This window comes from Pseudomyrmex gracilis, unplaced genomic scaffold (assembly GCF_002006095.1).
Source record: "Pseudomyrmex gracilis isolate BER0280 unplaced genomic scaffold, ASM200609v1 scaffold_170, whole genome shotgun sequence".
Taxonomy (NCBI): domain Eukaryota; kingdom Metazoa; phylum Arthropoda; class Insecta; order Hymenoptera; family Formicidae; genus Pseudomyrmex; species Pseudomyrmex gracilis.
Genome location: NW_018020754.1, coordinates 131,689 through 156,831, shown reverse-complemented (window position 1 = coordinate 156,831; position 25,143 = coordinate 131,689). Strand labels below are relative to the sequence as shown.

Genomic DNA, 25,143 nt, shown 5'->3' with positions numbered 1-25,143 from the left:
GCACTACTGTGCGTTAAGTGCGTACAGTACGTGCAAAGTGCGCACGCGCACAGAGAAAGGTTACATTTGCGGCAATGAACATCGCGCAGTATAAAAGTGCTTTAAACGAATGACGCGCCGAGCGGATAGACAATGGTTTGTTTTTTTTTCTTTTATTGAAAAAAAAATACACGCTATTAAGAACTGGCTTATATGGCGTAAACGTCGATAATATTCTGCGTTTTGCGCGACATCTTTCCTTCTGATAATTAATTACATTTCTTGAATAATTGGCGAAAATCTTATTTGAGTATAGTTAAAAATTTTTAAATAGACAACACGCGTATATCAAATTAATCTTTAAAATGTATCGTTTTTTGAGATCATTTAAATTATTGTTGACACACTTATCAACTGATGGTTGTTCGGGGTGATAAAAAAAGTTACCGTTAAGTGCCAGAAAGGGCGCAAGAGTCGCATAATCGAATGAGTTGAAATCAGCTGATCGAAGAACGTCAGTGGTGTTACGAAGCGAAAAGAAGAATAATATTCAATTAGCACAGTATCCCATATAAAATTTAGAATATTTACGAACATTTTTCTTCTTATGTTAATTGATACATAAAAAAAATTGAGAAGCAAAAAATTGGATTTTTTGCTTCTCAATTTTTGAACAATTTTTTGAAAATATTGATACAGAAACAAATCTTTTCTCGTGCGAGTGAAAATAGTAAACATTTATTTGCGCGACTTATATTTGTCATTTATTGTTGCTACTATAATAAATCACATCAATTGCGATGATGATGCCCGGGAAAACTCCGGTACAAGGTAAGAAATTTTATTAATTTAAAAAATTAACTTTGAACTATATAATTGAGATATCCACGTGGTTTCTGTTTATAGAAAATCCTTTGAGTTTGTCGTGGCACGACAGTGCCTGGATTCCTGTTCTTAATCCCAGTAACATTATGGATTATTTTTCTGAAAGAAGTAATCCATTTTATGATAGAACCTGCAACAATGAAATAGTGAAGATGCAACGTTTGAGTCCTGAACAACTGAAGTAAGTTTTATATATATATATATATAAATATCCCTCAATCAAGAACAAAAACATTGTGTGAACACAATTGTTAATTATGCTCTGTTCCTCAGCAACATGACTGGCTTGGAATATATTCTTTTACACGTTCAAGAACCAATCCTGTACGTAATCAGGAAACAACACAGGCATTCACCGACTGTAGCCACACCAGTTGCCGATTATTATATCATAGCTGGTGTTGTGTATCAGGCTCCAGACTTAGGTTCCGTTGTGAGTTCCAGATTGGTAAGTTTCGAGATAAAAAATATATTTTTAAATCTTATTTGATATTAATGAAAAACATGTTTTTTTTTTTTACTCCGATATATTCTCTTTTTATATTAGTTGTCCGCAGTTCATCACCTGCAATCTGCGTTTGACGAAGCCAGCTGTTGTTCTCGATATCATTCTAGCAAAGGTTATTCCTGGGATTTTAAGAACGGAAAAGCTTTAGCTGCAAAAAAAGAAGCGCCAGTGCGCGAAGAACCTAGCTCGTTGTTTCAACGACAGAGAGTGGATATGTTGCTTGGAGAGCTCACTCGCAAATTCCCTTTACCAGTTCCCAAGCCAGTGCATCAGGCAACGGAAGCTTGTACGTACATACTTTTGTGTGATTTCGGATATGTGTGTGATTTCATGTAATATATGTTAATGACAAATTGATTTCAGCCATAGAGATTAAACAGGAAGTGAAAACCGAGAAAAAAGACATGAAACCACCACCGGAAAAGAAGTCTAGGATTAATTAAATAACAAAGACTGTAAAGTATATTTGTATAAATTTCTTAAGATGTGTATAAAAATACATGTCTTTATAAGATTATGTTAAGAGGAAAAAAGTATTAAGTTTTATAATGAAATTCTACTATTATTAAATTGTATTATATTTTTATGTGTTTTTCTCAGGGTGAGACATTTGTAATATTATATATATATATATATATATACATGCTTATATCTCCGAAAAGAAGTCTCCTTTGAATTTTTTTAATATTTACATTTCCTCACATAATCGATGACACATGTTTGAAAAATCAATCTACCGAAGTACATTAACATTAAAGCGTTGAATCCTGATTGCCGCTGGATACACGATCTTTCGATTAAATAGACAATGTTGAGAAAGAAATAGCCGCGCACATTTTTAAATTTAGATCACAATCGCGGGCAGATGAAGATTAAATTTCATTTTAGAATCACGGCTGAATTATGGTGAATTATGTACATACATTTTTATGCGTTTTCCGCAAATACGCGTTCGTTGCATTTTAAATGGTTAAAAAAAAAATCATGCTTAAACGGGATAAATTAGAATATGAAGATAATAGATATGTAAGCGATCTTCGAAAAAGCCATCGATCGGCGCCGTTCAAATTTTATACGTACGTAGCCGACTCGCTCACGCCTTCAGCCTCATCGGCGGCGATTCTTCCTCAAGAAAGATGATTCTTCTAAATCACGCGGATCAATCTTCGCACGTGAAAGATTCTCACGCACACGTACGAAGATGATGTGCGATGCGCGTACGTGCGCCGGCTGTCGATATCTGGAGCAAGATTACGAACAGGAGGACGATCGAGCGACGATTCTCGCGGAGTTTCTGGCGAACTGTCAACACGCGAAATGCAAGGTGGTCCGTCTGGTTCGTCAGCAAATAAGTAAACTGCAGAACATGCAGGTACGAGTTCCCGCATTTCCGTAATTGGATGCTATCGATCCTTCGGAACGTCGCTCTCGGAACGGCGTGAAAATCGTCCTTTGAACCGCACGTTTCCACGAGAAACATTGGCCCCCTTCCCTCTCTCCCCCCGTTTGTGTTTTAAGATACATCCCGTGTATGTACGTACACGCGACACAGGAACGTTTGCGATAAGCGCGCGTGGGGTGTGTTGATTTTCCTTCTACCTTCTCCTCCTCCACACCTGTCCTCGATAATTGAGGCGTACGACATTTAATCAGAAGCGCGTTTGAAGAAGTTAAATATGTCGGACTGATCTTTTGCGCGTTTTTTGCTCTCTCAAACGAGTCAACTTAGAAAAAACTATATGTGTACCACTTCTGATGAAGGTAACATTTTCAATTAGCTGCGATTTTACAAGGAAAACTTTTTTTGGTACCCCAGTACGAGCGCTTTCTGATCGACGCGACCAAGAAATTGCCGGAGAGCATGACGTCCACCAAAGTATACGAAGAGCCCTTCAGCGAGGTTCACCAAGCTCACAGAAATGTGCACGAGCCATGTAGCGGAGTGCACGACGGGTCGTACGGTGACGTGCGCGAGATTGAAGGCGAGGTCGTCGCGCAAGAGAGGCAAAGTGAATTGATGGCGTACGAGGAAGCGCCGAAGCTGGTTGTCAAGCGAATGGTCGAAGTGAAAGACGCGGTAGAGGAGGTGAGTAAAAATAATAAGACGATAACGCAGCGACTAAAACGCACTTTGTGAGTTGATCGAGCTGTAGAGAAAATACAGCAACCGGATGTGGAACCGGATATTTCTTCATTTTAATAATCGAACAGTCAGCTTATAACTGGATGTTCTCCAGAGTACAGCAACCGCATCTTTGCCTGGCACGGCGTCTCCTGAGAGAGCGGTGGACCGCAAGTGGATGCTGCGGATCCTGGATCGCGTTCGTCATCGAGCGCATCTGATACTGGCGGCTGCTGCGGTCGGCGTGATAGTCTGGACCGCTTTGGTGTACGGTGTCTTCCTGGGCGCGACCGCCTGCGGGAGCGGCCGCACCTGTTTCGCGTCGTCTTTCCAAGACGCGAGACGCTCGCTGTTTTAGAGAGCTATTGCTTTTGCGCGTATTAAAAAAAGATATATATTATAAATGACGTGTAAAAAAAATGTGATATGTAAATGTGCTCTTTTACGTCTTTTTTTTTTATTCTGTCTTTCTAAAACGAACTGACCCAGATTTGCAGTCGAATTGCGAAACAAATTTAACACGCGCAATTATTTACATACAAAAAAAGAAGCAAGTTCTCCAACGGCAAAATTGAGGTTTTATATTTAAAAGCTAACCTTATCAAAAGTAAATTAAAGAAACGTAAATAAAAGTAAGTAAAAGCGACGTGATAAAAATTCAATTCATCGGGTATAAAAAGTAGAAAAAAAAAAAAAAATAAATAAATAAAGGAAGAGGTAGTGTCCAACGTACAGGTGTGTTGTACGAATAAATGACGAGTTTTGTTTAAGATTTGACACAAAATATATTAAACTTGGAATAGTACACACATCACGTGTAGCGTTCGCTTATTAAATTATGTGACTAAATCGTCTCGCGAGAGAACTCGCGACCGTTTTTTTTTTTTTTTTTTTTTTTCGTCCCGTTCTCGCGCCCCACTCTCGCGCGATGAGGTTCCGAGATTCTTGATGATCTTCTTCTTCACGGGAGAGAGACCGTGGCGCGCCACGATATGCTACGATATGCTGATATGTCTGCTACGATATCGTCATCGTGATATGTCACACCGGCGCGCACGTTAACAAGCGAAATTCGTTGACTTTGCGTTGGGTGCTCCGCGTGTGCCTGTCGGTGGCATCGACCGGCGCGCGCGATGCAATTTTCAGGCTTTCGAAATCGATCGTCTCTGATATGTATTCATGTACATGTATATGTGTACGATGATATGAACGTGTATGTATGTGTGCGTGTGCGTGTGTGTGTTTGCGTCTCGATTCACTCCCGCGATCAAGTTTACACGCAGCTCTCCGGACCTGGTATGGAATTGGCGATGATGATCTCCTTCATCAGGTTGCGATCGGCCTTGAAGCTGATGGGTTCCCAGGACTTGGCGGAGAACGGATTCAACTGCCGAGTAAAGAGAAAATATCGAACTTCAAGATATATACGGTCAACATCGTAACGCGAGAAAAAAAAAAAACGGGATTTGAGGGTATTAACTAGTAGCGACTTGCTCTTTCATTTCTTTTTGAAAAGTAAAAAAAAAAAAAACGAATCGATATTGTTCATACGACATGGGCTATATCGCAGTTTTAAAAAGAAATCAGTTGGACGGTTTTAATCTGGTTTAATTTACACGCGATCAATTGAAATCAATCGACAGATTAAACGTCGAATTTTCCACATTGGAGTTCGGAATCAATTTACGTTATCGAACTTCCTGTCTTACTTCGAGAATCGAGAAAAGATACTCGAATCTATATTTAATGCGCGTCGAGTTCTTTTAAAAATGGTTAAAATTGTTCGCGCGGTGAAATCAAAATGATAAGTTTGTTATAACGCGCGGATTAAAATACGCGAATATAAATTAATTCTCGAAGAGGGCGCAATGTTAAAACTTAAATAAATTCCCCCCCTCCTCCCAAACAAAAACACTTTCTATTTATTAAAAAAATAAATAACTTACGCTGCATCTGTTCGTCTGCAACCCTTGCTTGTGAATATCGTAGGGCGCAAATAACGTGTCCGGTCTTACTGGCAAGAAAAGTTGCGGCTCGCGTTTGATCTTTTCCTGATCTGAAAACGTTCACAGCTGTCATTTCAACGAGATATCACATTTGACGAAAACGCTGAAAGAAACGCGAAAAATATATAGATGACGATTCGACAGAACTTTCAAACGCGAAATGTCAATAATCGCGAAAGCGAGAAAGAAATGAGTTTTCAGATTTTAGAATTCTTTTATTTTTGGCAAATTAAATCGTTGTCACTCTTATCTTCCTCTCCGTTCTCACTCCGATCTTGATATTTATTTGTTAAATTGTTCGTGATGTGACAAATTGAAAAAGTCGTGCGTATAGCATAAACGTATGACAGAAATCGTCCATTTTCTGCTTTCCGAGATATATATTTTGTATATCGGATATTTTATATAACGCTTCTGAAACGATTTTTCTAGACGGTTCTACTTTTTGTGACCAACATTGCATAAAGTCCGAGACAAATGTTTAAATTTAGTGAAACATCGTGGGATCAGAAAGAGAGACAGAGAGAGAGAGCGCGTCTGAATAAAAAATGAGATTCAAATTCTACCTTGTGGCGACTGTATGATATCCGGCTGATTATTGAGCGCGTAATCGGTGACCTGCTTCAGCGTATACTCGACGAAGTACGTGTGGTCACCGTGGGTCACGTCCAACATCGAGTTGTTTCTCGAATCCGGCGGCGTGATTATCGGCTGCTTCATGTACGGTTCGATGTGCACGGGAGACGTGGTGCCGCGGCGTCGATACATCATCAGCATCACCGAGATCACGGTCGCGACGAATGCCAACAGGCAGCCAGTCAGCAACAGGATTAACGGCACCATGCTGACTCCGGTGTCTGAAAGCGAATTTGCATCGTTCCACGTTTGCAGATCGTTGATAAATGTTTCGGCAAATTTTCTCATTCACCGCGTCTTTTTTAATCTCGCGCAGTTTTTTCTTCGATGTAATACAATAAGTAATATATACACACACATATATATATAGAGATGTTTTATATTTATATATGTGTATATATATATAGGTTCGTGCGTGCACGATAGAATTAATTACAAAAAAATTATAATTAATATTGATTATATGACACGCGATATGTTATATTGCGAACGCGTTAGATTTACGACACACAACCTTGAGCTGAAAATTATATGTAAACTATTTGGCTAAAATTTGATAAACGGTGTGTGCGTTAAACACGATACGCTATTTCGAACAATTTATTGTGAATTGGAACATGCGTACATACGTAAGTTTCAAATAACTAACATGCAATAACATAAATTTCACTCATGTAAATTAGTAATTCGCAATATATCAGAGAATTACTTATTCACACTCTATTAAAATATATGTGTGAGCGACGACAGATGTGGTTCTTTATAGCTTTCACGCTCTGTCAAAAAAAAAAAAAAAACGTAAAAATTGGTGGTAACACGTGGGAGGAATAGAGATAAACACAAATGTGTGCAGAGAATCTGTTTCGTTTGTTCGCGATAATTTGAAAATTCGATTAAAAAAAAAAAAAAAAAATTAAATTAAAAACTAAAACTATAACAAAACTGTACAATACTGTAAATAAAATTTAATACAGTTTCGAAAACAATGTTTCAGTTTTATACCCGTGTGCTTTTCCGAATCCCGCAGCATTATGTCCTCCAGAAGAGACACCTCGCTGCGACCCTTCGCGTTCACGGCGTAGGTCACCAGATAGAAGTGCGTGGCCGGCAGAAGATCGGCCACGGCGATTCGGAAGATCGGCAGATCGGCCGACACGCTGGACGCGTTCACCCGGAGATTTCCGGTCATCACCTCGTACGCCTCGAGCCTGAACTCCTGGTGAAGACCGCCGTCGTATCCAGGCACACACTCGACCTCGAGAATCTCCGAGCTCTGATTGAGCGACGCCTTGATGGTGCAATTATTCAGTGGATTCGGTTTCACTGCACACACATATACACACACATCGTTTCACCGTCACGAAGAAGAAGCCTTTGCAAACATCGTCTCTTCGCACAAATTGAATTTTGATCTTAATTAGAGGATATCTTTGCGAGTGCCGCTGCCTTTAAAGAATTATTCTCAATGTGTTTAACAACACAAATGTACACGGAAAATAATGCAAACACAATGATACACATAAAAAGATGTACACGCGACATAATTAGACAAAAATACATCTCGTTAAAGCAAATATATATATATATGTATGTACACACACACACATATATATATATATATATATACATATATATATATATTTTTTTTTTAATCGCACGACATCTCTGAATCAAATACGTACTTATATATATAGCGAAAACAATTCAAGCGCAGACTGAAATAGGATGACAGGTTTTGCATCGCACGCGGGAAAACTAAGATTAAAGCATAAACGGATATTTTCCGAGTTTATGTGAAAAGCCGACTGCAAGCGACTGAAAGGAACAAAAAACACATTTATACTCTCGTAAACATGTAATATGTTTTTAAATATTCATATATATATCGCCGGATATATAAATATCTAAAACTATTATGTGTTTACGAAACGCGATGTTACAACGAAAGGCAGACGGGTATTTAAATATTCACGGAGGGGAATCCTCGATAAATGTATTTTATCTTCCCGAGATAGCGCGGATGGAAGAAAGCGAGTATAGGGAACAAATTCGACGTTGATTCTCAATGAAAAATTCAAACAAAATAAATTTCCGCCCGGAAATTTCGTCTTCTTAATATGATAAATGCGGTTTAAAGATCTCACAGGACCATCACCTGCCGGAATAACTTGATAGATGCAGGGCACCTCCTGCTTCCCTATCGCGTTTCTACCCCGACAGGTCAGAGCGCCGTAATCCCTCTCGGATTGGGGAGTGTAAATGAGCTCGTTCATGGTGCCGTTGTTGTCGTCGTATTTGGCTGGCGCGACCTCGAAGTTCTCGCCGCTGTTGTTGAACTCCCACTCGAATTCCACCTCGCTGGGATCGGCCTCGACCTCGCATCGCACCTTCACGGTCTCCTCCAACGAGGCGCCGATGATCGTCACCTCCTTCATCTTGCAAACCGGCGCGACTGTTGCGCGCACACACATGCAAGAAGAACAAAAACAAAAAAAAGAAATGATTCACATTCGGCGTCTCTTCCGTCGCGACGAGTATTTTTTTTTTTTTTGTATTTCGTGTGTTGCAAAAATGTGGGATTTAATTCGACGACGAGAAAACCCAAAGAGAAACGCGATTTTGTTGCCCGTTATATTGATCGTAACAAACTTCGACAGCGGGATTATATTTTCGAGTTTAAACGTTCGTTTTATTCGCCTTTAATCGAGAGAATTATGTTGTTCGCTGTGGGGGCCGGGATAGAGGAGGGTTGAAAATAAATTGGCTTCTAAAATGTAATCCTTCATATCTGACGTCCGAGATATTTCGCTCCCGAACACAATTAAGCGCAGTTGGCATATTGTGTTACGTTATATTTTGGAGTTTATCGGTGGGTGCGCGGACACGAGCAGGTGTGAAAGAGAAAAAGAGAAAGAGAGAGAGAGAGAGAGAGAAAGAGAACAACGTTAAATGTAACTTTTAACCGTAAAAAGGTAAGCGAGTTGAAATATTCTTGTAATAATAATCTTGAACATTTTCCAATGTTTACGTGTCAATAATACGTATTTTTATTCAGATATTTTACCTTTAATGAGAAATATTTATTATTTATACACATTTATTTTGATATTTATTTTAATTGTGTATTTAAATATTATTTGGCACAAATATTTATTGCGATAAGTAATGTATGCAGCAATGTTCAATAATTCATGATGTATATGCATAAATTATTAAGCGCGAAATTATTACGTCGCTTTTACTGTGATACGATTTACTTTCTTTACACTTTCATTCAAATAACGGAAGGAAAGATTTCTAACTTGAAATTCGATTAATCCTCTCGAATCCACATCGGCGAATCCGTTCGTCGACGCGCGCGACAGATTTGCTTTTCGAAGTTTCTTGCTCCGTCGTCGTTTCGAAGTCGCGCTAATCGCGTCTATACTCACACTGCACTCTGAGATTCACGATCGGGCTTGTCGCTTCCCCGCGATCGTTACTGGCGAGACACGTGTAGTTACCCGCGTTGTCGCGACCTATGCTCTGCAACACCAGACTCTGCGTGCTCATGATGATGCCGGCCGATTGGTTTTGCGTCAGCACGGCGCCCTGTGTCATTGATGGATTAACGCTTTAACACAACGAGAGATTGAGATTTTTCGGAGCGATGTGCTTTTTGATGCCGATACGTTTCATCGGTAAGAGAGCGAAAATGACGAGACAGAAGGGGACGAGCAAAATTGTGATTGGAAATTTTTCATGTTCTTTGTCGGATTTTAACGTGTGTTCCTCGCGAGATCCAATATTAATTGCCGCGAATCATCAAGATCTACACGAAAACGAAATGCTAATTTCAGCGGTTGGAACATGTCGGCACTTAAAACGGGAAATCATTCGTGCTGATGCCGAGGACTTACGTTGTGGCGCCAAGTGATCTTGTGATGCTCCGGATTGGCACGGACTTTGCATTCGAAGTACACGTCATCGCCCTCCTTTATATTCTCCGCTTTCAGGGTACTACCCAGATACAACTGTACTTTCGGGGGAACTGAGAAGAGAGAATATTTCGACGCTTTAATAATTTTACACACACACACACACACACACATACACACGAACACACTGCGGTCTCGTAATAAAATATTCCATTCCTTCGAAATAATAATGGAAATATCGGAGCGATCAAAAAACCAGAGTTTAACGGTATTTCAACGATTTTCAATTCTTATTCGAGAGAATAATAGATATATACGCGATATAGATGAAACTTATATATTGAATATAATTGTCTATATAATTTAAATGTCGATTCTAAATTAGTGCTATCAGTCGTATAAACGAATACATACCGTTTCGCTGCTATATATACATATATGTGTATATATATATATATATATATATATATATATATGTGTATATATATATATATATATATATATATATATATGTATGTATGTATACATAGTGCAGCTAATTAAAATTAATTAACCGTTGAACTTTCACGTTCATAGATGTGCATGCATATATTCAGACTTACATGTTCTTGCATAACCGATAATACGATGAGAAAACACGGTTTTACAGGCGAAATGCATTAGTACCGTATTAAAATATTTACGCAGTTTAAAATTAATAATTGTTAGAAATTAATTATGTTAAAGCGATCGGACACTGTGTTACATTTTTACGGATGTGTGAGGAGTTAATTTCGGTGAACAACCTTGATGAATTTTTCACGCGCCGCGGCTTGTGTAAAATAAGAGAGATTCAAAGTTGCGCGCGACGGCGCGCCACTTACAGACGACATTCAACTTGAAGAAGTCCTCCAAGTACGCGTCCGTCAGGGCTGGATTTTCGCCGCGACACTTGAGGATCTTGCCGTGATCGTCCGGGACGGGGGAAAATATCAGCGTGCTGAGAACCACCGAGGCGTTGCCGCTCTCCATTACCTGCTGGCACATATATTCGAGAAATTGGGGATCGCGTTGGCGGCGACGTCAAAAAATGTGTCGTATATATATATGTATATATATATACGACATATTATATATATATATATATATATACATATATATACCACTCCGCGTCGTCGTTCGTTCGCAAGTGCGAGAACGAAACGCGCGGCGCGTCATATTTCAAAGCAACGTTATCGAACCTTGCCGTTACGAAACGTCTCGTTTCCCTCGATCCAAGTGATGCGGGCGCGGGGGTGCGAGCCTGTCGCCTCGCAGGTGATGGAGTAGTCCTTCTCCGTCTCCATGACCGCTAGCTTCGACAATATCTTCACGCTGAGCGGTTTTACTGGAAACAACCCGGAGGGGGAGGGGTGGATCACCTTTATTGCGTGTCATCTCGCAAATAATGAAGATGTTTTATTTTCTTTTTTTCTATTATTCTCTCTGACATTTTAGAGATCAAATTGCGAGGGTGAAAATTGCGCGGGATTATTATGACAACTTTCATGTAACGGAGTTGAAACGTAATGTTACGCTCCTCGTTACTTAACTATATATGTAACAGAAACTAATTTCGCAAATGTTTTATACTATAGAGAGAGAGAGAGAGAGAGAGAGAGAAAGAAAGATTTAAAACGTCGACGTAAAATTTTAACGACGAGACACTTGCATACGTAGTCATTCTGACGTAACGCTTTAATTTCGTCGTTTCCACACACACACTTTCGCAGACTACAAATATCTCCCTGTCTACAACAAAACTGCTTGTTTGCGAGATGCGCGCGGACAGGATAGAAGATCGTTCGACCCGAGATTTGGTCACATTGAATAATTGAAGGGAAATTAAATATTTATTTTCACGGTTGCCCGGACTATGATTATTTATATGCCAGAGTCGACGCCTCCTCCTACTTCCGACCTGTCAATAATTTATCGAGTCGATAACGTAAACGTGAAAGGATTACTTTCCGCGGTCGAAATTTAACTAATGTGCATTATTGACGGGTTGAATGCTGCGGGGATTTTGATTAACTTTGCAAAAGCTTAATTAGAGATTGTGTGACCAATATTGCGGCAAATGAATGCCATTTTTGTGTCAAATATACTCGTTACATCATTTAATTGAGGTCTTCGCGTTTTGTAACGTTGATACACTCACGTTGACTTTCTAAATGCAATCGCTTCCGCTTTGTGTATAACAACAAACCAAAGGCGGTTCAACGTTTTAATTTCATTACAACGTTTCTCTCTCGATCTTTTATTAAGGTTTTCTTTTATTATTTCGTGATGTATATTAAAAACTAAAAATCACTTCTCACTTTTTTTTTTCACATCGCATATATATGAAAGAAAATTAAAACGAATCATTTCGTTGCGCGTAGGGGAGAGAAAAAAAAGAGTGAAGTAAATTTCGCCGTAAATTTTCTCACCCCTATATCAGAAGATTTACGCGCACCGAAGCAATAAGCAAAATTAAAGTCATTTTCACATCCGTGAGAATTTTCTTTCCCTCGCCGAAGAAACGTAAGAAACCGGAGCCCGGAATAAATGTCCGAAAGGGAGAACGTTATTATTTTATTCGTCTAAATATAATAAGTTTTGGTCTCTTTTCAAAAAGGGTTAAAAGGAATTAAATCCTTCCGAGGCCCGTGAGACAAAAGATAAAAGGAAGAAAAAGCACTCACGATAAACGTCGAGAATCACCGTCTTCTCCAAGGGCGGAATGAGGTGCGTGTTCGACGCCCGGCATTTGTACGTGGTGTTACGGTGCTCGCGTCGCAGCTGCGGCACCGTCAATTTGCTGACGACGACGTTCTGGCTGAAACTCTCCTCGAGTCTGCCGTCCACCTCCTTGCCGTTCACCAGCCAGTTCACCTCCGGCGTGGGCTTTCCTTTTGTGCGTTGGCGCGGGACCGGTCGGAAAGCACGGAAAGCGCAGAAATTATACGCGGCTAATTAACTTCCCCTCCCGTTTGTGCCTCCCGTCGTGCGTCCTCGTCGATCAGCGCTCGCCTCGCGTGACAGCGGACAAATCACCGGGGCCATAATTACCCTTAATATCGGGTGTCTCCGATCGGGCGCGCCCGCGTAATATCCAACCACTTAACGGCCGGTCTCGTATTTAATTGCGAATGAATAGTCCCCCGCGCGCGCGCGCACGCCGATATCTACCTCGCTTTTTCACTTGTTCACGCGATCGCGATGAAGAACTCGAGGATTTACACACACAGGAGAGATGGAGAAGAACGGGTTGTGTTACGCGTATAACGCCCCGGGACCAGCCAGAGGGTAATTTGTCACTCGCTCTCTCGGGCTCTGAGATTCGTATCTGACTAAACATATTAATGAGAAAGCCTGATTTCTCTCAAGACTGGATTAACGGGATAAAATTTTGCAAATGAGAACGCGTGACGGGAATCGCGCAAGCGGTGAATTCATTGCCGCGCGCGCTCACTCTCTCTTCCGCCGACGAGTACACATCGCGAGAAATTCATCTCACCTCGGAAGACGACATTTTATCTTTTGTCTTGTTATCATTGATGTTAACCGCGAAATCTCGAAGACAGTTAATTATACGGAGATAAATTATATATGACAAATCTATGCCTTTGATATGTGTAAGCTGTAGTGCTGGATAAGTTTAATTAACTGTTTTCGTCGTTAACGCTAAATCCACCAAAGAACTTGTCAAGTGTGACAACAAAGAAGAGGTAGCCATAGCAACACGGTTATTACATTATGAAACAGGAGTCAGTAATGTAAAATAAATAGGTGTGTGTGTGTGTGTGTGTGTGTCTTCGCGAGACAAATAAAGATAATATGAAGATAAGTGTAGGGTCTCTTCCGTCTGCGCAAATGGTAGGTGTACGTAACGACAAAAGCAATTTACCCTAACAATCTAAATATGGGGAGGACGGAGGACCTACCTCCTCTAACTTCGCAGGACAGGCCGAACTCGACGCCGACCTGAAATGGCCCGGCGATGTTTTCCACCTGCACCCCAGAACTGTCATAAATGAGTAGCTGGTGCGGCGGCACTGCGAACAATAACACGCGAACACAGAAGTTCGCTTACCATAATTGACGGATAATGGCTCAAGTGGCTCCGGCGCAGCCCTAGGTTTTTAAAGAAGCTCGCGAAAGTTAATTTTAAACTTGCAAAAATGAAATTTCGATTAATTCTCCCCGAAGTTCTTCGCGAGAAAAGTGGGTTAGATCGACCAACGCCGCTCGTCCGTTGCGCCGGGGCCCTTCAATTAGCGAAACCGCGAGAGAGACGGGAGCGAGATTGTTCCCGGCAAGTTTAACTTTGCATCGAGATGAAAAAAAAAAAAAAAGAGAAAGAAAAAAACCAAGGGGGTAAGAGAAGGAGAAGGACCTCGGCGGCGGCGGCGGCGGCGGCAGCGCATACCGGCCCGACGCTAACTGCAGCTAATTCCTGGCTGTTCTCCTTTTTTTTTCTCGCGGGACGATCCAGAAAGCGTTTTACGTTACGGCGCGGCAGCGGCGCCGGCAGTTAATCATACCCGGAGAGAGCAATGTTACACGGTCGTTACACGGTAATGAGTTCTCCCTCACCGATCACCGTGAGATTCACTTGGAAGTTCCTGGTGGGCGAGTTCTTGTAATCCACGCGGCATCTGTAGATCCCCTCGTCGTCCAGCTGCACCGCCTCCAACGAGAGCGCGGCGGGCTTCGTCATCGTGTGAAAAGAGACTCTGGGCCCCACCGAGATGCTGTCCGACCAGTTCAGGGCCTTGTTGAACGCCCGTCCGCGCACGTCAAAGCTGAATGAAGTTTTTTTTCACATAGTCTCGCTTGAGACAAATTTCGTCTCTTCGCGCGGCAAGTTCTTCTCGTTAATTATACTTCTCGCAATATTTTTATACTCGCTCTATTGTTTTCTTTAGATTCACGAGCGCGCGCGCGCTAAGTTTTGTCGCGCGCTGCCTTTGTTTTCTTACCTGTAAATGGGCTTCTTTGAATAATCACGGAACCACAGTACCATGTAGACGCGATCTTCTCGCATGGACGGCTCAATGTCGCAAGGCAATGTGGCGGTACGACCGAGTACGGCGCTGACTGTAGACTTAGACACTGCGGGGGGGGAAGTTGAAGAAACACGATTAATCAAATCGAAGCGGCTAAACGAAGTTTGGAGAACATTTATGTACATCGATTTAGATTTTAATCTGTGTATCATCGATTCAATTTTATTGAACGAATCAAAATTAGGCAAATAAGATAACAAATTTCTTAAAAAACTTTCGTTTGTTGCATTAATTTTATTGCTTTATGGACGGTTTATTTTAGTTGCATTTATCTCGTTTTTAACAATTTTCTCTTGCTTCGGTAACAATGAGAGTAACGATGTCGCATAGCTTCTTTCGGTTAAATCTTATTAACTTGAATACTTTTGAATAATTTTACTTACAATAAAATTCTCTCTCTCTCTCCCTCCCTCTCTCTCTCTCTTTCTGTTTTCTTAGAACATAAAAGCTAGTGTTACGGGTCGCTTAGTAATTATTGAGTTAATAATTTTAACAAATGTGCACAAAGAGCCACTGCTGTATAATATTACACAATTTCAAATATTACAATATAATTTAGAAGCGTTATATTATATGCAAGGCCATTACATTTAATAACTTATGACATTTTCTGAATTGTTAATTTTATGGTTAATAAGTTAAATGAACTGTAACGCTAGCTTTTACAAAAGAACGCAGCGAGTTATTAAGTTAGTAGCGAGTATTATAAGTAAAATTACTCACAAGCTATTCAAGTAAATGAGATTTAGCGCAATGCGAGAAAAGGAAGTGACAGGGAGAAAAAAAAAGTTGGGATTAAATTTTTCCTTCAAATTGTTTGGCGTGATTTTAAATTGCACTAAAGTAACACCGCGGCGCGGGCGAGGCTTCTGAACTCCGACTTTTGAGTAATATCATTTCATCCCGCGGAATAAAGTCGCATCAGGAATATGTAGAGGTTTTACGAGACGTTTTCCGCCAATTTAACATTCTATTCCAACACGAGAGAGAGAGAGAGAGAGAGGAGAGAGAGAGAGAGAGAGGAGAGAGAGAGAGAAGGAGGGCGAGTCTTGTCTCGCGCGCTGTATAAAAAGAAAGCCGCTTTGCTTCTTACGAATACAGTCACGATGTATGTGTGTGCAGCACGGTGTGTGTGTGTGTATGTATTTATGTGTGTGTGCAAGCAGCTTGAAAAATATCACTAATGAAGTTCGTTTTCGCGCATAATGGAGAATTTCCGCCTGGCAGCGCGAGATATAATTACGTCGCGCAACATTTCTTTTGAAGCGAGTACCAGCCGCGCGCGTTCTACGCGATTTCCGGTATCGCGACAAGCAACGGCAGCGGCAACGCGCGCGCGTCTGATTTCCCGTTTTCCGATACGCCGCAATTTTCATCAATCGAACGACGTCTGTAACACGAATACGGGAACTCTTCCGGCAGGATATCGTTTCTACGTTTGTTTGTGACGGACCGGTGAAAAATATACACGCGCTACACGAGCCATTTATCTTCTTTAGCATCGTATCAGCACGATTATTATCTGTTCGATCTATTTAAACGCGTGTCATTTTTTTTTTCAGTTTTATACACATCAAGAGATGTAAATGGAAATCGACAACGCGCGAATGTAAATGAAAAATAACTTGGAATAAACGTATGGCAAAATCATTAGATTTGAATATCATCCTAGTTGCGAATTATTTTTACATATCTAGATAATATATTCTATTTATACTTGATAACATACATTCTAAAATTCTTTAATGGTTTCGTGAGCGTGCTCAATTAGTTTTATATTTGGCTATGATTAAGATTATTATAAGACATTTAATTAAATTTATTAAGCCAAAAAATCGAATGTCGAATAAGATAGTACATTTAAACATTTATTTTAAGTGTAATATAAGAACATTTATTCTAAGTGTAATATAAAAAACTATAGTTTCAAGATTTTACCAGATAAAATGGCAAATAGCATAAACTATCATAAAAAGTCACTGATATGCTAAGTACAAGTTAAGTATGTGCGCAGATGTTCTTTTCGATATAAATGTTACGACAATTTGCTGCTATACCATTTAAAATATGTAACTGAAATTAATTAAAATTTAATATTGTAAACTTTTGGCACCAATATAAACAATCTTAGTGATAAAAAATAGTCAGATATCACATTTCAATTTATTTTCAATCTAAATAATAAACAAATAAATACTTTTAATTTAAATCTTACTTTAAATCTAATCCGACAGTGCAAACGGTGGTTTCACCATCCAACTTGTCGAAATCTATTGAACAATGTCTCTAATTTATTCGTTTTTAAATTGTAAGAAATTAAAAATAGCATAGCTACATTTGTTAATATTGGTTTTACACAATATCGGTTCTTTTTCATTATATTTGATTATTCTATTATTTGTTCGTTTATATTTAGTTATTTAATTATTTAGTTATTTAGTTCATTATATATAGTTTAATTGGAGAGAAATATATTATCAATTGTATAAAATATTCTTTTGTTTTTTTTAAGTTAATTTCTTTATTTTGACTATAAAATATATTATTTTTATTGATTTATCACAAATAACCAAAATTTCTTCCATAATTAGTCCCTGGCACTAGAAGTTGATTATTTACTTAACTTTTTTTTATTAACAGCATAAAATACAACCAAGTACTTTTCTATCCCTATATATAAACTAACACTTTCAAAATTTCAAATTACAAGATTAAAACTAATGCCGAGAGTTTAATTGTGGATTAAAAGTAACATTTTATTTAATTAAAATGTAAAAAACTATTGAAACTATAATTACTTACTTAAAATCATTAAAAATATCCTTTTATAGGATTAAATATGTCTATTAAAACTTTTATTGTACATTTTGCAGCAATTTGAACGAAAATATAAATTTTTAATCTTAGGGAACTTCAAAACCTCTAGTATATAAAAAACTAGTATATTTTACTATATACATCATATATATACAAGACATAGACAGATGCTTCTCAAATGTAATTGCAAGTATAAATAGAGAGATAGTTACGATTGAAAATTTTTTAATAACTTTGAGCGGACGCGGATTATAAATTCAAAAGTTCTAAAAGCTTCGGCGCTTTCGATCAAGGCCAGATGCATATTAATTTGCGTTTACTATTTTATGACCTTTTAAGAGGATATTTTGGACTTTCTCTCACACACATTTTGCCGAGAACCACCTTTTATTTAAAAAATTCCGTCACTTTGTAAATATCGATTTTTAACAGTTTTCAGTTTTATGACTGTGTCAGTTTTCCACTTTTCAATATGCATTTATGAAATACTGTATTGGGTTCTCCATTTTGCGCACAAAAGCCGTATAGAGTTGCGTTTTGTGCCGGATGTGCTGAATGTGCACGGGCAAACGAAACTAGCGGTAAAATTAAGGACAGATCTATCATAATTTTGGTTAAGTGAATTGTCTCTTTTTATTATGTCACACTGCGCGATGCAACTGTGCAATATGAAAATAAAATAAAACAAAGAACCAGCGTTGGAATTGCTAAGCATAAATTTGCTTGACAAATCGTACGTATTTATAAATATGAAAACATTGCGCTAATAATATAATAAATTCTAGAAGATATTATTGTTATTAAAGTTACATATCGTTAGTAAGATTTTCCTTTTTTATTCTCTCTTCTGATGAGAATAAAAATGAAAAATACATTTCTTCTTGTATACAAATATTCTCATATATATATATATATATATCTCTTTCCTGCATTTAAATATTATATTTCAATACTTTCTGTGAATGTTTGTTGTCGTGTTTCACCATATTTTGATAAAAACGCACGACTGCTGCACCGCATTAAAAAATCATCGAATTAAGCTTGTAACAACCATTGGCTAATATCGATCCTTAACAAGAATATAGAGGCATCGATGAACTTTTCGAATAATTAGCAATTGGATAAGTTTTGCGCAAACTAAACTTCCGGCATCTTCAATTTCAGAATTGAAATTTAGTTAAGGCAAAGTCCGCTTAAAGTTAACTGATAAATATTGTTCCGTCACTAAGTAAATAAGTATATTTATCAATTAACTAGGAAAGAGCGGACTTTATACTTTAACGATATTTCAACTCGTTTTATATATATATATATATATGTACGTATATATATATATGTATATATAGAGATGTGCGCAACGCGCGCTGTGTGAAAATTGGAGAGAGAGTTGGAAAAGTAAAAGATGACTCGTGCGTGGATTTTTATATCGACGAACAGAGGGAGAGATAGAGAGAGAGAGAGAGAGAGAGAGAATCGGGAAGGGAAAGAGAAGGGCGAATTTTCCGCGGAGTCTGCAGTTAGGGGGATAACCGTGAGTGGGTGTTTCTGGGACATGCTCGACATGCATAGCGTACACTCGCGCGAGTCAGGCAAAGCGGTTAATCCCCGACTCTGTTCGTGTGGAGGAAGCGTCGCGCGCGCTCGATCCCTCGCTTACCCGGGGCATTGTCCTTATCGTTGTCCTTATCCCAGGTGCCGCTGGCGTTTACGTAGACGACCACGGCGAATATGTAGCCGCTAATCACGAGTCTCACCGCGATCTCGGCCAGTGTCCCGAGTGCCATCCCGCGAAAGGGATGCGCCGACACCCTAGCTGCGCGGCGACTGGCCGCCGTCGCGCTCAAATCCGTTGTCCCATGCATAATACCACCCCGCGGCTACGGCGTCTCCTTATTGTCATTCCACGCTTCCGAGATACGGCCCGCCGACTTTTTTTCAGCACCTTTTGTCCCGAACTGTTGCGCGCAGCGGAACGCGAGAAAGTGCGGGACGCGCTCTCGCAGCGCGATCCTTTAAGTTCGAAGACTCACTCTCTTCTCTTCTTCTTCTTCTTCTTCTTCTTATTCTTCTTCTTCTTTCCAAGAAAACCGTCCAAGTACCTGGCTGACAAATGCTCGCGTTTTTCACCGCGCTCTTAATCCGCGTTTTGTTGCACTCTATCACTGCTAAGTCAGCGCGAGAGGATTGTCGCTACTCTGCTCGTTTTATACGGTACTTTCGATTGATTAAAGTGTATTTTTACAAAATTTGAACTTAAATTTATCGTTGAAAAAAGTACTTTTTTTTTCAGAATTTTTATATTCAAAAAAAAAAAAAAAAAAAGACAACTGCGCGCAAAAACGAACGACTTTCGTCGAAACGATTTGTCAAAATACCAATATGGTGGGGACTATTGATAGACGAATCAGTACGAAGAATAGAAGTGATATTGACAAACCTTCACAGTACAGCAATCGCCGATATTTCTGGAGTAATATTTGTCGCACTTATTACCGTCACTATATTTATCCCCTTTTCGAATCGATCCGCGACTAAAATATATCGTCGCTTTGAATAATGAATTGAACGTCCGTATATCAAGTTCAACCAGCGACTATTCGGCGATGTTTTCACGTGGGTAGTCCACTCTCGCCAGATTATCTTCTCTCGGAGATATTGCCTTCAATTATATATATATATATATATATATATCGAATCTCTCTCTCGTCGTTGTGTGTTAAAGAGTGTACTCATTTTACGTTTATCTTCCTGCATCTATCGGCTCTCGAATTACAGTTTTTTTTCTCGCGCTTGCACTTATCTTCGTCGTTTTGCTCTTCGTTTTTTTTTTTTCCCAGATTCACGTAATTTTTCCTCGCTGCCTTCGCCGTGATTTGTTATCGGAGCCGGTTATCGTTGTCGATTACATTCCGGCGTTCGTCGCTCGTCCGGGAAGATGCATGAGGGTCCAGATTATTCACTGTTGCGTTCCGAACGGACGTGTGTCGCGGCGCAAATAAAGATGGACATTCGAAAACATACGATCTCTCTCTCGGCGTCAGAATTTCGTCGATATTTCACCGCGTAACAACGCGTGATCGATTATCACGGATTATTTTCGATATATCGTTAAAATACGCCGACGCGTTGTTGTCGCGTTTATTCCCCACGCCGCAGAACGCACTGTAGCTGAATAATTCTCGTCTGCGTGTATAATACGATTTTATGGAGACGAGTTGTATGTAGTGAAAAAAAAGAGAGAGAGAGAGAGAGAGAGGAACAAAAACAGAGAGAAAGAGAGAGATCTTTTTAGGCGAATGAGTTCTTTTCAGGAGTGCGAGCTGAGCTCGGGCCGGCCAGTTCGCCTGATCAACCGTCGACCCTCTTCCACCGGCTGCACACGATTCTAATTTCGATCCACTCTACTTATCCCGTCTCCTCCCGAATTCATTCGCGTTATTGTCGCACGCCGTATCCCCGCTCTACTCTGTGTCTGGAAAGTTTCCGACGGCCGGATGCAACGGAGGGATTAGTCGAGCAACTTAACACCTCTCGCCCGCCCCCAGTTTTCTTCAAGTCGCCGGACAATCGACAGTCGTTAATCACACTCCACGTGATTAATCGTGGCACCTCATTGCACTCGTTGCGCGATCTTATTTTTGCGGGTTTCGCGACGATCCACAGGTTGACGCGCGCTTGAAAGATCCTCCTTTAATATCGCAAACGTTAATGGTTTATCTTGATAATCCTCGCCGGTTTTAGTGGATGTGATATTTCAGCGCGCCCGACGACGTTACTTCGCGGTTACGTCGCTCAATTCCCGAATTGCGGTGTTTGGATTGAAATCGCGCGTTGTTGCGGTACGTACATATTTAAACCGGTTTCTCTGTGAGCGCTCGCGGAAAGAGAAAAACTTCTTAGCACTTGCAAAATAATCTCCGCGCCGCGACGAGTAGAGCTCGCGGCGAGAAGAGAACTAATTCTCCCGTCGATTAATCAAAGAAGAGTCTTATTGTCATTCCGTCCAAGATCAGACAACTCCACTTCCTCCACTTCTGCCCGACCGGCGAAGGGGACGACGGCAGGCAAAAGGGAGCAGGACGGCACGGCGGGGGATGCTTCGCGGTCTGATCGTCTCGCGAGTGTTCGAGAGGAGTGATTTCACCGCGACGGTATTCTCCAACGATTTTCCACCCCTAAAGGCCTCCCACCCTCTCTCTCTCTCTTTCACCTTCCCTTTCCCTCTTTCTCTCTCTCTCTCTCTTTCTCTCTTGCTCTCTGTCTATCCCTTTCTCCCTCGCTCTTACCTCGGGGGTAGACGGCCTCCTCCCACCGCCAACCCCGCGGCGATGTCCTCCGGCAGCGAGGATCCTCTCGAGGGGGTGGAGGCGGGGTGAGCGACACGCTCTTCGAATAGTACGAAGATCTCGAGGAGTCGTTCGGCAGCCTTCCTTAATGTTTCTTAATTACCCGCGTTCATTAATCACCGGTTCTTTTGATGTCCGTTTGAATACTTTTCCTCGTCCGCGTGATTCCCCGAGAAGATCCGCGTTAAAGCACCTCGAGGTGCCACGCCAGAGTACTCGAGAGCGAGGCCTCCGAGGCACTCGCACCTGAAATGGCGCAACGCGCGTCCTAACGAAGCACCACCTTTTCTCTCTCCGTGAGGGAGAGATTATCGTTTCTCCGCGGCACGACTATCCCTACGGCGATTGGTGCGCGGGAGGGGGTGGCTTAGGAATAGCCGTTAGGCGATTCGACAATGGCGATGACAGATCGGTGGACCAGCTCGCGCGCACGAGGTGTGCGTGCGTGCACTTGGACACACTCGCGCGACGATACTTCCGCTGTTATTGTGCTGCTTCACAATTTCCGCCGTGATCAATCATCCGCCTGTATTATATTTCGGAGGGGATTTTTCGTTAGGAAAGACTGTCAGGAGAATGTAACGTGTATAAAGTGTGCCGGTGATCGGCCACGTAGAAAGAGAGACGAGAAAACGATGATATATATACATATATAAAACACGCATAAAAAACGATAAAATACTCGAAACCGATGAGCGCGATGCACGCGAAATTCCCTCCTGAATAAATCGACTCTATTTTTCAACAGCGCTACGCGAGCGCGTTCCGCCTTTTTAGTTGGCGCAAATTGTGTTCTACTTTTTGACAGCACAAAAATTTTCACCACATCGAATATACACAGGGTTGCTCGCACACGATCCGTCGATCTCTCTCGCCTCTGTGTCCCGTCTCGGCACTCATCCGCTCTTAACACTCTCTCTTCCCCAAAACACGTTTCAAAGGGTATTTAGTATCAAACTCTGGCGTTTCAGCTTTTTTCCCAGTTTGTTTTAACAGTATTAATCGTTTTGCCTTTTAATAGGCGTAATTGATGGTTCGACCGAGTTTTTTTCGTTGTGGATACAGCTGGTCGCGCGCACCAGTCGATCGTGTGTTTTCCAAAAAATTCCAAATCTTCTCTCTCTCCTCTCTCTCTTTCTCTCTCTCTCTCTCTCTCTCTCTCTCTGTGTGTATGTGTTTCCAATCTTCTCAATTATCGCCTAATTTTCAATTCATCAAAGTACTCCCGATCACACGCGCACTTGCTGCGAGAGCCAAATCGTTCATTCCACTTTACCACCGGCTGAAATTCCAACATCCACGTCAACGCGGTCGTTTCTCACGCTTTTCCGGAGAGGGAAATCTCGCGCACACTGCCGCCTCAGCGCGAGAATCTCGCTCACGTCCGATTTCGATAACGATCGCGGACCGGCATCGAGGACACCGGCTGAGTTTCCCACGACGCGCTCGACTTTTACATCGAGAGAACGAAACGAAAACCGCGCTCGCTCTTTTCTTCCTCTTCTCTCTCCTCACCCGATTTTCCGCACCGCGAGACGACGACGTACGGACGGGCGAAATTCTCGGCTCCTCGCCGAGAGACGCGTGCTGTCGCGTGCGACGCGCTGTGCACGCTTCCTCGTCGCGCGGACACGCCGCTATAAACCGCCGCTACCGTGAGAGAGGACGACGACGCGCGCGAGACGGGGCGCCGATCGATTTTAGTCCGATCCGGCCGCCTCGCGTTTCGACGCGTTTCGATGCCCGCGCGATGTACAGCCCCCTACGCCGACGAAGGCGGCGGAGACGGCAGCGGTGGTGGCGGAGAACGTGCCGAGCGCGCTGCCATACAGGGCTGTTCGTGCAGCGGGTGCACGGGGATCCACAGGGTGTCCTACAATTCATAGACAGTGTACACACATTGCCGTTATTCCTGACAATGTACACTTTGCCTTTAACGAAAAAATATCAAGAGAGAATTATTTTATTATTTCACTTTTATCTCCGTTTCTCTTCAATATTGTTTTTTAATTTTAAATGTTAGCATTTGATATCTTTGAGTAACAGTAGCACGAAAATCGATTTGTTGTATTAATCCACCTGGGATAAACACAAATAAGAGATAGTCTTTATTATTATTATTTGCACATGTGCAAACGACCGCAATCAATTGTAAAATACTTTCAAGTTGCGTGATCTCGAGCGCAATTTGCAAAATGTATAATTCTCTCTCTCTCTCTCTCTCTCTCTCTCTCTCTCTCTCTCTCGCGTACAATTTTATTATTTAAGATACTGTTGTAAAATAATACAGGTAAATGTAAAAATAATTGAGTTTTTGATACATGTACAAATTTGTGATTTAATTTTTCTCTTTCAGTCTCTCTCTCAATCTGGATATAAATTCCACTGCAAATTATGTGCTGTATGTTAAATTATATTATATATGTATATATATATATTTTTATGTGATTCACGTTATTCGCGTTTAGAAAGACCTTTTAATATTCCATTCTCTGTTTATCTGCGCGCATAAATATATGAGCGAAGGATATGGAAGCTACATAAAATAGGGATGGTCGAGATTTACCCCGGGGTTTTAATCCAACGACTTTCCTGGCGGCTGCCTGTATCTGTTGCGAGTGCGACTGCGCGAGTGGTGCATTCACGCCGTCGCCAGGATCGGAGGAAAGTATTCATGAGAAAACAAATTGGAGGCACCGGAATCTACCCCCGGTATACGGGGTGTTTCGTGAAGTTTACATCAAACTTAAGCAGCTTCTTCGCGGCAAATTTGAGCATAACTTTACTCACGCGGAAACTCAAGAGCGAAGATAAATTTCCGGGCTCGCTTAGCCTTGAAAATTCAAATATGGATT

At 41.0% G+C, this 25,143-nt stretch overlaps 3 protein-coding genes across 8 annotated transcripts; 2 read left to right on the top strand and 1 right to left on the bottom strand.

Moving 5' to 3' along the window:
- The first annotated feature begins 83 nt into the window (after positions 1-83).
- On the top strand, positions 84-1,972 carry LOC109857743 (mediator of RNA polymerase II transcription subunit 6). 2 transcript variants are annotated; one of them, XM_020434376.1, is made up of 6 exons: positions 84-135; positions 679-810; positions 886-1,045; positions 1,138-1,312; positions 1,412-1,658; positions 1,736-1,972. In XM_020434376.1, the coding sequence occupies exons 2-6, from the start codon at positions 780-782 to the stop codon at positions 1,813-1,815; spliced, it is 693 nt and encodes a 230-aa protein (XP_020289965.1). In that variant the 5' UTR covers positions 84-135; positions 679-779; the 3' UTR covers positions 1,816-1,972. The 2 variants fall into 2 exon arrangements, with proteins under 2 accessions (XP_020289965.1, XP_020289964.1); XM_020434375.1 differs by lacking the exon at positions 84-135 and having other exon boundaries at positions 413-810.
- A 481-nt stretch (positions 1,973-2,453) lies between these two features.
- LOC109857760 lies at positions 2,454-4,130 on the top strand. The gene is made up of 3 exons (XM_020434409.1): positions 2,454-2,744; positions 3,189-3,458; positions 3,610-4,130. Exons 1-3 carry the CDS (start codon positions 2,574-2,576, stop codon positions 3,850-3,852), a joined length of 684 nt encoding a protein of 227 aa, XP_020289998.1. The 5' UTR covers positions 2,454-2,573; the 3' UTR covers positions 3,853-4,130.
- Positions 4,131-4,184: 54 nt separating this feature from the next.
- Positions 4,185-23,868, bottom strand: LOC109857753 (nephrin-like). 5 transcript variants are annotated; one of them, XM_020434394.1, is made up of 15 exons: positions 22,229-23,868; positions 19,600-21,125; positions 15,039-15,171; positions 14,653-14,861; positions 14,001-14,111; positions 12,759-12,965; positions 11,274-11,419; positions 10,917-11,070; positions 10,036-10,166; positions 9,568-9,727; positions 8,292-8,588; positions 7,139-7,459; positions 6,067-6,357; positions 5,441-5,550; positions 4,185-4,881 (listed from the first exon to the last, which is right to left on the bottom strand). In XM_020434394.1, the coding sequence occupies exons 2-15, from the start codon at positions 19,802-19,804 to the stop codon at positions 4,768-4,770; spliced, it is 2,589 nt and encodes an 862-aa protein (XP_020289983.1). In that variant the 5' UTR covers positions 19,805-21,125; positions 22,229-23,868; the 3' UTR covers positions 4,185-4,767. The 5 variants fall into 5 exon arrangements, with proteins under 5 accessions (XP_020289983.1, XP_020289984.1, XP_020289985.1 ...); XM_020434395.1 differs by lacking the exon at positions 22,229-23,868 and having other exon boundaries at positions 19,600-20,045; positions 20,380-21,964; XM_020434396.1 differs by lacking the exon at positions 22,229-23,868 and having other exon boundaries at positions 19,600-20,041; positions 20,380-21,964.
- Positions 23,869-25,143: the final 1,275 nt, after the last annotated feature.

What these genes read in the sequence shown, in the direction of transcription:
- LOC109857743 (XM_020434376.1), top strand. Translation starts at nt 780, where the DNA reads ATGATGATGCCCGGGAAAACTCCGGTACAAG. An exon ending in CGGGAAAACTCCGGTACAAG is followed by an intron (nt 811 to 885) that starts GTAAGAAATTTT and finishes TTCTGTTTATAG; the next exon opens with AAAATCCTTTGAGTTTGTCG. An exon ending in CCGTTGTGAGTTCCAGATTG is followed by an intron (nt 1,313 to 1,411) that starts GTAAGTTTCGAG and finishes TTTTTATATTAG; the next exon opens with TTGTCCGCAGTTCATCACCT.
- LOC109857760 (XM_020434409.1), top strand. Translation starts at nt 2,574, where the DNA reads ATGATGTGCGATGCGCGTACGTGCGCCGGCTGTCGATATCTGGAGCAA. An exon ending in GTAAACTGCAGAACATGCAG is followed by an intron (nt 2,745 to 3,188) that starts GTACGAGTTCCC and finishes TTGGTACCCCAG; the next exon opens with TACGAGCGCTTTCTGATCGA. An exon ending in TGAAAGACGCGGTAGAGGAG is followed by an intron (nt 3,459 to 3,609) that starts GTGAGTAAAAAT and finishes GATGTTCTCCAG; the next exon opens with AGTACAGCAACCGCATCTTT.
- LOC109857753 (XM_020434394.1), bottom strand. Translation starts at nt 19,804, where the DNA reads ATGCATGGGACAACGGATTTGAGCGCGACGGCGGCCAGTCGCCGCGCA. An exon ending in CTTCAAGTTGAATGTCGTCT is followed by an intron (nt 10,167 to 10,916) that starts GTAAGTGGCGCG and finishes CTCTCTTCTCAG; the next exon opens with TTCCCCCGAAAGTACAGTTG. An exon ending in GGATTCGGAAAAGCACACGG is followed by an intron (nt 6,358 to 7,138) that starts GTATAAAACTGA and finishes ATTCGCTTTCAG; the next exon opens with ACACCGGAGTCAGCATGGTG.